Raw genomic sequence first — 13,671 nt, forward strand, 5'->3', positions numbered from 1 at the left:
TATGCCTCTGGAATCCTTGCACTGTGGCACTTGCCTTCACTTAGATTAAAAGGAATGTGGGAAATAGAAAACCAGGTAGGATATTGATAGATTATCATTTACATATGTTTTAGTATCTTCGACCATGGCTGACCAACTTCTGGCCTGATCCAGCACCCTGTCATTGGGAAGATCCAATTGTTAAAATTTCTGAAAATTTAAGTGTGTACAATAAGAAAATACCATCTATCTTACTTTTTTAAGAAGCAAAGTATTATACACATAAAACTTACTTATCAGTAGCTCTACTTGTACAGGTTGTTAAATAGTAATCCAACCTGCAAGTGGATTGCTGAATTGGTACATGAACCTCACTAGTTTGAAGTTGGACAACCCTGTTTTATTCAGAGTGTCTGCTGAATAATTCAAAAGTATAAGTTAGTAGCATGAATGCTGCATATCCTTTAAAACTTATATAAATATAGTTTTACTGCATTGATTAAAAGACAATTAAAAATATTATACATTTACATATGTATGCTGTTGAAATGATGTAGCTCTATAGTACTGTGTTGTGGGAAAAGAGAAAGCTCTTTCCAGCATCATTTGTTTATTTGTTGTAAAAAGACACACAAATCTATTTTAATATACACTTCATTTTTATATTTATATTGTTTTATTTAAAACACTAAAATGTTTTTCTAGTTCCCAAATATTTAAGATGTTAGCTTAACATGCAAATTCAGGAATTATTGAAAAAAAATTTAAAACTTATATTGATACATTTTAAGATGGGTCTTTGTGGTTGAAACAAGAATAAATAAATTCATAGTAACATAAACACAAAAAACATTTGAGTTAATTTAATTTAACTTTTACAGCCAGACTATGATAAGGTGAACCCTTACTACCTCATTCCTGGGAAAAAGAAAAAAGCTCAATCATTACTCACCAATCCCTTTAGGTACCATATACTGGACATCAGCTGGTGGTCAGAAAAGGTAAATTATGTACTTTAAAATAGTAATATTGCATGTACAGAAGGTCATTTACACTTTTTGGAAACAATGATTAAGTTTGACATTCAAGTACTGAAGACCTTATTTTTACTAAAATTGTACCCTATCTGCTTTCCCAGATTCTTAACAATGCCACTGAACCAATATTTCCATTAAATCAGACTTCATCAAAGAGATATGAGTGTTGTACCACCAATCTTTGCAACTTTCCTTAACTAGCTGATGTTTTAGGTTTATGACTTTCAAGCTTATGGTAAACCTTTTCAGTACTAGATAAGTACACGAGTATGTAATGGTTGATTGCAATTGTGTCATGAGGACCCTCTTATTTATTTAAATAAATGTACTGGTTGTTATTTTTGGTCTATACTGTCATTTTCCATGTAATCTATTTTGACAAATAAAATTGTTAAGTTACAAGAACCAAGATTGCATTTAAAATTATTTTAATTTTGTGGGCTGCAAATGTTTCAAATAACATCATTTTGCTGTTGATAACATGGAAAAACAAGAGCAACTACTATGTAACTTAGACTACCATGTAATTGCTCAGTTTTTATTAAGTTGTTTTTAAATTAAGTACAAGTGTTATTTATTATTATTTATTTTATTTTTTATATTTCAGCTTTACTTAATATTTTTATATTATTTCACTAACTTCTTCATGTTGCTTGATCAATGCTACCAAAAAGTACTGCAATTGTTAGATTAACCTACTAACCATTTCTGTGACTTATATTTATGGTTACACGCTAGAGGTGTCTTTAGCACTAACCAAAGCACAGGCTCCCCTCTCTCCAATTATAGAGTTATGTTACAGTACATCTGGTAGTGCAAAGTCCAGGTAGTGTGAGACCATCCCTAATAGTTAATCACCTACCAATTTTTTACACCAACTTCCCAGTATAAATAAGAAGAGATTTTGCTTTTAATATAAAGAAGTGTTGGTCAAGACTGTTAACCACCACTGAACACTATAGAAAAGACCTACTGCTTGCTATCTGTTTGACACTGTAGCAAACAAATCTAAAGCTAATTTAATAGTAAAAGTTTAGTTTAAAATTGCATAATCTAAGCGTATTGATCCAAGTTGACTGTCATATTCTCAAAGGCTTAGAGGAGGGAGGGATTAATTGACTCATTGGATAGAAAAAGCAGGGATTGTTTTAAGTGGTGTTCAACCAAACTGTATTAATGTCGCAAGTGAGATAGCTCAGGCATGAGTTTTAAGACCTTTGATCTTCTTTGCTTTGCATAGATGAAAGAATGTTCAATAAATTGCTTAAATTTGCTATTGATATTAATATATTTGGTATTGATGACTGTGAAGAGGAGGATTCTTCCTTACAAAAGAATTTGGAGTATTTGGTGAGTTGGACAGATACATGGCCGATGGCTTTTAATTATAATAAATGTAAGGTAATGCATGGGAGTTATAATTTTAATTATAATTATGATTGGAATAAACTTAGCAGTGTTATGGAAGAAAGAGGATCTTGGTGTTCTGGTTGATAATATTCAAACAATAAGGCCTGAATTTAAGGTTTCTTTAAATTTTATTTAGTGGATGGGAAGGCCTAGATGGACCAACAGGTCCTTTTTTGTTCTTAAATTTTATGTTATATTAAAGTGATTATAAATTACAACAATGGGCATGGGTATATTATTACATATGAGTGGGGATACAGTTCTAACATTTCAGGAATTATGCTATGTTTGATATCCTTAACATCCTATTGGTGATGAATTTACTTCTTTTTATTTGAATTTATTTTTCTTTAGAGAACTTTCTCTTTGGGAAGGAAGTACATGTATGTAATTTTCTGCAATACGTTTATCATATTAATTTATTTTTTATATAAATTTTCCATCTTATCCAAAACTATGTTTTATTTATTATATTTACAAGCAAAAGTACCCATCCCCAGTGATGGGAAAAGTTTAAGTTAATCAAGCAAAAGTACTCATTCCCAGTGACAGGAAAAGTTTAAGTTAATCTTTCAATGTAAATTATTTTGATAGATATGAATAAAAACCCTATAACCTGAGCACTTTTGAAAGCACTCAGGTTATAGGGTTTTTATTAATTTCTATTAAGACTTCTTGAACCTATGCATTTTTCTAACATCATGAATTTAAATTATTTCATGGACTTTAAAAAGTTAATTGTGTTGCACTCTTGTTTTCACTCGGAGCCAAATCTCTGAGCTACTTTTACTGCCCACTGTTAAAAGTAACTGCTGAGCATTTCAGTCACACTAAAAGTGTTGTTTTCTTTGGCTCTGTATCATTTAACTCTTTCCACGTGGGGGGTGATCAATGTGACCGACCTTTTAACAACAAAGTTACCCTCAGAGATTCCATACTATAACTTTTAGTATCATGTTTATCTTCTCAAAATTTTGCTAGCTTTCAGTAAACGTTAGAAATCTTTTGTACACAAAAAATCAGATTTTTAGTGAAATATTTTTACTAAAGACTTGTATGTGAATATATGGAATTAGAGTGTTGACTGCTTGAAGTGCAAAGTGATTTTCATGCTCACATTAAAAAATACTTTTCTTCATCTGAAAAATTTAAAATTACATTTGTATAGTCTCTAAAACCTGCTAAATAAATATTAAACTTTATTTTTCAGTAAAACTCTATACAGATTTGGTCAATTTATCCAACCTTGTAACCACCACAAAAAAAAATAAACAAATCTACATTACTTTTTTTTTTTTTAGAAGGACTAAAGGTTGTAACCATCTATATCTGTTTCTACCTAATCTGATTTTTTTATTGGCCTTTGAACCATGCCTAACTAATAATTCTATCATACAAGTTGTAAATTGCTCGGCAAATATATAACTCACTTTACAGTATTGAAGGACATAACTTATGAGCTGCTTGCAAGCATACCTCATGAAGAATTTTTAATATTCATTCTTTCATTATAAGTTTCTAATTTTTACATATTAGTTACTTTTATAACAATAAATAAAAAATATATATATATAAAATATATTACTTAGCTTTGATGCCTTGTTTTTTGTTGTTGTTGGTTCCCAATAAAGTTTAAGCCTACTTTTTTTTATAATGATAGTAATAGTACACTAAATAATTTAAATAGTTTTTAATTTTTTAAATAATGCATCAATGAACACAGAACACCTAAAAGCAAACAATGTCCTATAATTATTATAATTCAACTAGCTTTCTAACTAAGACAAGAGGGGCTTAAGATAATTGTTATCTGCTAGATCTGAATACTGTGAAATACATTTTCAAACTGTAGACAAAATTGACAGTATCTTGTACCGAAAACAGTGTAGCATTATATATCATTTGATAGATTAAAACTTGGTTTCTATTGGTTATAAACGATGTAATATAATATGTCAGAGAGAACTATTGGCTATTTCTGAAAGAGAGGATGGGCATGGCAAGTGGGTCTGATTTTCTTGCTTATAACTCCATAAACAAAGAAAATTGAAGACTATAAATATTAGACTTTGCCTTAGTAATATATATATATTATAATGGTTAATTCACATTAAATTCCATACTTCAGAGAGGGGTGGCAAATGAATTAGAGAAGGGGGAATACCTAAAGAATAAATGTCAAGATTCTCAAACTAGAGGGGATTGAGGGCTTATTTAAATATTTCCATATAAAATGAAGAAATTAATACTCATATTAAAATTTCATGTATTAACTATGTTCTGATGCCAAGTTTATTCATATACATCGATAATAAAGAAGTTTAATTAAATTTTGACCTACCCATAGTGAGAGAGCTATATTTTTGGAAAGAGTGGTTACCTACCTTTCTAACCATTACTCAACTTTTTGGAAGCATCTGATAAGCTTGGTTCATGCTATTTGCTTTTATATGTCGATGTATTTATAGAACCATCCTAACACTTACAGAAAAATTGAACCTGATTCATATTATGTTAATTTTAACTTTAATTAACTATTTAATTAATTTTGCTGGTTAATATCTTTATTGCTAATTCATCCCAGCTTCTTTGTAGTTATTTTATCACTGTTTCATCTCAGTTTTTCTTGATCTTTTCAACGGCTAATTTTGTGAATTACTTATTAATCTTAATCTTTGTGGCTATGATGTATTTTCTGTTCCTTAATAAGAAAATATTTTAAAATAGAATGATTTATTTTTCAAATCAAAATATGTTAAAAATATTAAAAGGTTATTTCAGTCTTAGTCACAACTCAGTTATATTTTGCAGTGATTATATGTTGAGAAGCTATTGTTTACAGGACTACTCATCTGGATCATAGTTATTGAAGGTTTAGTTGATCGAGGTTTTCCCGTGAAAGTACGAAAACTGCTGCAGTTCAATGATAAAAGTCCCGGACTTTTGAACTGCATTAGGTTATATTTTCTATCAGTATCAGCCATCAGATTGCAAGGGAAAATATGTGAGTTCACATTGCAATTTGCGATTCAAAACAACCCAGTTGCAAATTACTTTCCACTTTGCTTAGCATAATGTGCAAATCATTTCTTTCTCTTGTATGTTATTTTCAAGACCTCCAATAACACGGGGAAAGTTCCTAACATTTCAGTTTAATATACCAAAGCTGATGTTCATTCTCAGAAATTCCTGTCAAATGGCACATAAAGTATTTTCACACTTTGTCATGTGTATATCTCATGCACTTTCACTTTGCAGTAGTCTGTTCATGATGTTTGGAATGAGCCCAGTCAGTGCCCACAGCCAAACTAGACTAGACTACATATGTACAGTACCTGCACTGCACAGTTAGCATTGAGCCAGTTACAAACTCTCAGTAAAGGCTTGGTCCCAAGGAACGACCACGTGTCCATTTTTTCTTGTATATAGTTTTAATACTATAACCTTTAATACAGTATGTGTATCTTAACAAACTTTGGCAGACTTTCAATTAACATTACAAGTCATTTGTACGTAAAATCAGTTTTTAATGAAATATTTTAACTGAAAATTTTTCTGTGAATATGAATATATCGTGTCCTTTTTATTACCCTTCCAAATGCCAAATGATTTTCATGCTAAAATTAAAAATACTTTTCTTCATCACCAAGATCTCAAATTTCATTAATGTAATCTCTAAAACACCCTAAATACATTTCAAATGTTTGTTTTCAGTAAAACTTTATATTTTATCTGTTATTTTCTCTACTCTAACTTTACACAAGGTTGGTCAATTTGAGTGACCTCGAAACCATCAGAAAAAAATTGAAATAAATCTGATTTACCTTTTTTTCTTTCTCAAATGACTTCAAATTGTAACATGAAACTACATTTGTTTATCATAAGTAGCTTTAAACTTATAACAATATACATATATTTATACTAAAATTTTATTGTTTTAAAGCCCTCTAACTACTAGTACTATTCGTCATCTATATATACAAAGACTAAATTTGCATTTGTTTGCACCCTAACCTCTACAAGCCTATTGGTCCAGTCTCAGCCAAAATTTCTATGTAAACACTATGAACTAGGAGGAATATCCTAGTGGGTAATGCCTGCTGGTTAATTATTTCCAGCATATTCAGTCAATCTCAAACAGTCTTGACAGATTGATGCTTTAGACAATCTTGAATATTCTAAAGGGATTCAAGGTCAAAGTATGAAAGTTACTGGATTGTTTCTCAAACAATCATGATTTTCTTGTGGTCAAAGAGATGTGAGGGTGTTCAAGGGTGGAATCACCTCAAAATCTTTATTTGTTGGTAGATGGAAAGTAAACCACAAATGTTTATGAAGAAGCTTTGTTGTAATTTAAAAATTTTGAGATAAAGTTTATGTTCAAGTTATTACTTTGAAATCTATGATTGCTGTTAAACTTTCATTGTTTTAATTAAATTTAAAAATTCTGTGTAAGTTGATGGTTATTTCAGCTTGTTTGTAAATCATTTGAGGAACATGCAGTTCATGTTACGCTATTGAATTATATTACCTATGAGCTACTCTCCAAGTCCAAGCTGCTCGCGTGTGTTCCTTGTGAAAAATATTTATTATTATTATTTATTTTACCTAATTTAACCTAAAGAGTTTCCTGTTTTTACATTTTAGTTACTTTTATAATTATAGATAAAGAATACACATGAAAATCAAGAAATATAGTACTTACCTCACCTTCTTTTTAATTTTATTTGCTGTTGACTGTTCATGACACATAACTTTATTTTTTTTATACTGATAGCAGTAGTGTTCTAAATAATTTTTGTTTAATAAAATAATGCCTTAAAGAACATAAAATAGTAACATGCAAAAACAGACAATGTCCCATAACTATCACAATTTTTCTGGCTTTCTAACTATGCGACAAGAGCCATTGCAAATTCATCCAAGCGAATCAATACATTTCCCATGGGAACGAAGCTTGTACTGAAAGAGAAATTAACATTTTTCTCTACAGAAAACAGTGTAATATAATACCTTATTTGATAGATGAAAACCTTGGCTTTCTGTTGGTTAAAAATAATTTAGTATTAAATGTGAGAAAGAACTATTGACGAATCCTGAAAGAAAAGATGTGACAGGTGGGTGTGGCAAGAGGGTCTGATTTTCTATTTTATGGCTCTGTAACCAAACAAAATTGAAGGCTACAAAAATTATGCTTTATCTGAGTGATTACAACATTGTAATAAGTGAATTGCATTAAATTTCTTATTTCTTGGATGGATGTTAAATAATTTAAAGAAGAGAGAATGCCTAGAGAAACAAGAGGAAATCCTTAATAGCCTCAATGACACTTGAAATTCTTTTGGGCAAGAATAGGGTGAATTAATCTGTGAGACATTTTTTTTCCTTTTTTATTAGCTATATCTTTTGCACCAGCAATATCAACCATGTTTATACTCATTTTATTTTATTACTCATCAGGGTCTCTACCAGCCTACCCTCAAACTGAAATTCTTTTAGGCAGGATTAGAGTAATTAGATCTCAAATTGGTCAAGAGTTTTGTACTTGAAAAAACAAAACAACTTAGAGTCATTCTGTGAGCCGCTATGCTACAGCTAAAAATATCACACTTCTCACACTGGGGGAAATTCAGGATATTTTTTTTAATATTGCCTTATAAAATTAAGAACTTAAAACTTGTATTACTATTAAAATATGGATTATTAGCAATGATTATATGCTATACTAATTGGTATAACATGAATATACACAAAGTAATTTAATTAAATTTTGAATGTAACTCATTAAAAACTTGTGACATACACTGTAAAAGAAGCCTGTGGTGAGAGGGTTAATTACTGCTGAAAATTCACTACACATTTTGTTCATGAATAAGTCAAGGAGACCATGTTGTGATGAGAGTGATAAGTGATTGCTTGACTTAATTTAAGATATCTAGGTATTTGTTTATTCTTGGTTTTAGATTTATTATGAATGTGACCACCTTTATGTTTTTTACTGAAGTTAATATTAGTGAGTTATATATTCATCAAGTGTGAATGTGACCATTATTACAGTAGCAGATGAAATTTATTTGTAAATATTCTGAAGCATCACGAATGTCATTCCCTTTTTTTAGGCTGTGATCTTTGCAAGGTTTTCTGGTGCTATAACTGTTGCATCTATCCACTCTGCTAGAAATCTTTTGGGAGAATCACCAGAGTGGTTTGAACCAGCTCCACAGATATCTCAGGCCTATGATCGAGGGTTCTTTGTGCTGGAGGTTAAGTGTATATTTTTCTATTAGAATTATCTTTAGTTCATTACCAATATGGTTTTGTGAAGAATATGTCTATGAATCTTATATTAGTATACCAAATGTATAATACACATGTTGTTTCAGGCTCCTAATGATACATTGAACAAATATCGAAAATGTGATTTGATATCTGCTGAAAAGGCCTGGCATGATCAGGTGGTTAGGGAACTCGACTCACAATCTGCAGGTCCCGGGTTTGATTTCTCATCATACCAAACATGCTTGCCCTTTCAGCCGTGGGGGTGTTATAATGTGACGGTCAATCTCACTATTTGTTGGTAAAAGAGTAGCCGAAGAGTTGGTGGTAGGTGGTGATGACTAGCTGCCTTCCCTCTAGTCTTACACTGCTAAATTAGGAACAGTTAGCATAGATAGCCCTCGTGTAGCTTTGCACAAAATTCAAAAGGCAAACAAAACAAACTCTGCTGAAAAATGTAACAATAAGAATTGTTCTACACATGGAGCCCCCATGGTGGCTCAGCAATAAGTTAGTGAGCTTATAGCACTAAAAATTGCATTTCACTACTCACAGAGAGCAGAGCACAAATAGTCCATTGTGTAGCTTTATGCTTTACAACAAACAGAAAAAAAAATTCACACGTATCCTTCATAGAGTGGGAAAAATGGCCTAAACAATATAAAATATGTTAATTATCATAAATATTACCTATTATAAAATCAAATAATTTACAAACTTATCATGCTGACATAAAATTACACAGGCCCATGAATTTAAATTTCCCATGAAAGTTGTTTTGATTTTAATAATGGTTTTCCATAATTCAGCTACACAGATTTAGAAAATAATATTCATTTTTTTCTATCACGCAAATAATTTTTACAAATTGGGAAACAAAAAACTTACTTAGATCAAATTATTATTTCGTTTACCACAATGAACAGGTTTTATTATGTTTGTTAACAAAAATACAAACAAACTGAAGAAATGGGAAGAACATTGATGTGAAATGAATATGCAACCTAATTAATCCTGATTTTTTGTGAAATATACATCTTTTAGTCTCAAAAGTATGTGTTGTGGTCTTTCTTTTATGTATTGTGTCTGGAGCATCTTGTTTCAATGACCAGCATTAATCAGCCATCATGCTCATCTTACATCTTCCCTGATACCTCTGCTTCATTTCCTTGATGTCTTGATGAAACCTTTCCCTTTGTTCCTCACTGACAACACCGAGATTTTCAGGGAAATAGTGAATATGTGAGTCTAAGAAATGAACTTTCAAGCTCATTTTACAACCCAACTCTTTGAATTTATCGAGCATGTTATTAAAAATATTTTCATAATTTGGGTCCTTTTTGTTTCCTAAAAATTTGTCAATAACATTTTTAAAGGCAATCCATGCTTCTCTTTTAACTTTCTTCATTGTTCTTTTGGCCTGGCATGGCCAGGTGGTTAGGGTGCTCGGCTCACAATCTGAGGTTCGAATCCTCGTCACACCAAAAATTAGGGACGGCTAGTGCAAATAGCCCTCATGTAGCATTGTGCAAACTTCAAACAAACTAACAGTGTTCTTTCGAACTGTTCATCTTAAGTCAATTTCCTAAAATCCCTTCAGCCAAATTCCCTTCTTTAAGTTTTGCTTCTGAAAGAGCTGGGAATTGCCCACATAGATACTTGAAACAGTTGCCATCTTTGTCTAAGGCCTTTACAAACTTCTTCTTCAAGCCCAGTTTTATGTGAAGTGAAGGTTATAGGACTTTCTTTGTGTCAACGAAACTTTCACGTTCAATGTTTTTTATCCTTGTATCTGACTGACTTTGCATGGCCATTGCTTCATTATTCAGTGCTGATTTTGTTCTCTGCTGTCCCATTCACACAAAAAACATGGAAGTTCTGTATAACCAGATTGTTGACCCCAAAACATGCAAAGGACTTTTAAGTCTCCGCAAAGTAACCAACCATGTTCTTTGTATTTGACCTTATTAAGAAGATTTTTGTATGTTTCCTTCAAGTGAATCAAATGAGTAATAGGAACAGATCCATATATGTTACCATTGTGAAGGAGAACACGTTTTAGAATTCTTTTGGAGGAATCAACAAACAATCACCACTCACTTGGTTCATAGGCTGTAGCTCCTAGCAGTAGTATTAATTCATCAATATTGTTGCAATAAGCCATTGAACTTTCTTGAGAAAAGTATGGTATAAACTCTTTCTCATGATTTCTGTACCAGTAAAATGATGTTGTTAGTAAAAGTAAGCTCTTAGCCCAAAGCCTGGACTCCAAAATCTTTGAAGAATCCTTTGGAAAGCCCAAATCTATTAGCCGTTTATATTCTAGTGATGTGTTTTTTGTGAGTTCTTTGACAGTCATTAAGACTCTCGTGTCGCGATTGGTCTAGAGAAATCTATAGCCAGTGGTTGTCAACATTTTAAGCATAACAAAATATGACCTGATTTAAATGAAAATGATTCATTTGTGTAAAAATACATATAATGTTTCGTGAAAATTCTGTACATGATGGAGAAAAATGGATATCATTTTCGGATTCAGTGTACAGGAATTACTGTAGAAGATGTAAAAATTTCAAGACAATAAAACCATCGCTGGGCTTGTCTTCTCTATGTACCATTTCTCCTTGTGTCTGATTATCAAAGAAGTGAAACTACATTACAGTACCATTGTTTAAGTTACTACTGGTTATTAAAGTACAATATGTGTTGCAGTCTTGTTCATAAACATATAAGAAAATATTGAAAAAATGTATTTGTTAGCCAATTGACATATTAAATGTTTGAAATTGAATATGAAGTTTGTTTATATGAATCATCTTGTGTGTGAGATTTTCAAACATTGAGAGACACTAAGAAGAATTTTTCAGAATAACTTTAGTAAACTTTTTTAGTCTTAGTGTGGGGATATACTTCAAAACTTTCCAAGTTTGTGGTTTAAGTCAAGACCATTGTTAATTTCAAACCAGACTTAGTGGTAAAAGAAACACAGGGATGTACTTGATATGTCAACTGTTTCTGTTTCCAGGGGTCATGTGAGTGTCCTTTCGTGTTTTCCACACTAAAGCCAATTATATAAGGTTTTGAGGATCTATCTTCAATAGAATGTACAACAATTTCAGTAAACCCATTAATTATAATTTTGTAAATTTAAGAAATTTCTCTGTTTTCCTTGGTTCTTTGGAATGCAAAATGCCTGGTGGCAAAAGTGTTAACATCCCATTATAATGCTCTCAAAAGTTAAGTTTTTTGTTCAAGTACTCTGAAAGTTTTGTAATGGGTATGTTAAAAACATAATTTGTATGCTTAGTATATAAAGTGTTTTGTGAACTTTGTTTTAATAATCAAATTTCTGTTTATTTCACATAGTTAATTATCTTTTAGTAATAGAACTATGAAATCCATAGGAAATCAAAAAATTTTAAGTAGCCATTTTTTAAATTTATTTTATTAAGAAACATTTAGTTTTAGTAATAAAAATTACAATCCGAAGATGAACAGTGACTTGACCAGTATGTATCCTTATGAAATAACAGGATACATCTGCTTGAGGTATGTAGTGGTTGAACAGATATGTTATGGAAGCAGCTTGTGTCACTTTCCTGGGTGGAGATCCTTCTTGATTATGTTGTGTCCTGTTCTCACTGGCTTTTGTGTTTATAGACTCTCAATTCTTACAAGATGCTGCATTTACCATGGCTGGTGTATGAGTTCTTGGATGCCTCTTTGTCGTTGACCTAGGTTCCCTAAGTTGATCCATATTCCTTTGTTTTCCAGTGCTATTAAATACGAGGAATAACCACATTTTGGAAATTCTACATCTCTGATCTGAACACATCTTTATGATGGGAGTAAATGATTATTTTGCATTGGAAAGGGCTTTTTCATATTCTTCCCAAAAGCAATCAATTTTTTGAGGGATCACATAACCTATAAAATGTTAAAATGTACTTTTTATACATGTCATTCCACTGTGACTTTTTTTTTTCAGTTGTATTTGTCACTTGACTTACTGGTCTGCATATTCAAAATAATTTTGATATAACATCTATGCATAGATAATTAATAATGTTAATTAATGTTATTAATAGTTTTGAACTGTAGAGTATTAACTACAAATTATAAAAATTTCTTCATTTAGTGTGAGAGTCAAATTTCAAGTAAAAAAAGGGCACTCACATCAGAAAGTGAAGTAGAAGAAAGCAGTGATGAAGAAGAACTTTCTCTTGTTACTCGTTCAGCAAGGACTGTCAAGAAAGCCCTCTATATCATCACTGACAATGAACGATTCCAACCACCTAGGAAAAAGCCGAAGTAAGCCTGCAAAGAATTCATATTTTTAGTATAGTAAGCACTTTTTAACTTTTGTACTACAAGAGAATTTCTTCAGAGAGACATATTTTAAAATATGATTGTTTAAGGGATCATTTTATACATTATAAATGGTGTTCTTGTTATTCTTGGGTAGATTTTGTCAACTTTCAAGTTAAAATAACATTAACATAGAAACTTTTATTCATTTTTTTTTCTGCCATACAAAATTTCTTAAACCTCTTAAGAGGTTAGAAAACAAAGTAATTTCAACATAAGCAAAGAGTAAGAAAAGAAAATACTTGATGAATCTAAGTTTCAAATGGACAGCAACTGCCTGTTGTAGAAACCTGCAAATGTGGAGGACAATGTTTCGAAAATCTTCCGCCTTTTGTCTTCAGGTCAGTGTGTGTGTCGTGTTGTTTGATCTTTATAGTGTTCTAGTGGATTTTGGAGAGCGTGTTATGATTGGTTGTTTAAAACACGTTTCTGATTGGAGGAGAGACTGCCTGTAGCATCAACCAAGGGTAGCCATAGTTTACTCACCTCTAATCCTGAATATCTGTTTAGTAAAGGTTTTATTGTGTTAATGTAACACTACACCACACACACATACACACACACACACACACACACACACACTGACCTGAAGACGAAAGGC

General features: G+C 31.4%; 1 protein-coding gene across 1 annotated transcript in view; it reads left to right on the top strand.

The window, feature by feature from the left end:
- The first annotated feature begins 6 nt into the window (after window positions 1–6).
- Window positions 7–13,671, top strand: part of LOC106466556 (neuroblastoma-amplified sequence-like) — a 159,397-nt gene continuing 145,732 nt past the window's right edge. Inside the window, exons 1-4 of the mRNA XM_022394589.1 lie at window positions 7–75; window positions 861–980; window positions 8,546–8,689; window positions 12,841–13,013. Coding sequence (XP_022250297.1) covers window positions 55–75; window positions 861–980; window positions 8,546–8,689; window positions 12,841–13,013 — 458 coding nt within the window. The 5' untranslated portion in view covers window positions 7–54. The remainder of the gene's footprint in view (window positions 76–860; window positions 981–8,545; window positions 8,690–12,840; window positions 13,014–13,671) is intronic.

The sequence above is a fragment of the Limulus polyphemus genome, unplaced genomic scaffold (assembly GCF_000517525.1).
Source record: "Limulus polyphemus unplaced genomic scaffold, Limulus_polyphemus-2.1.2 Scaffold2300, whole genome shotgun sequence".
NCBI lineage: Eukaryota > Metazoa > Arthropoda > Merostomata > Xiphosura > Limulidae > Limulus > Limulus polyphemus.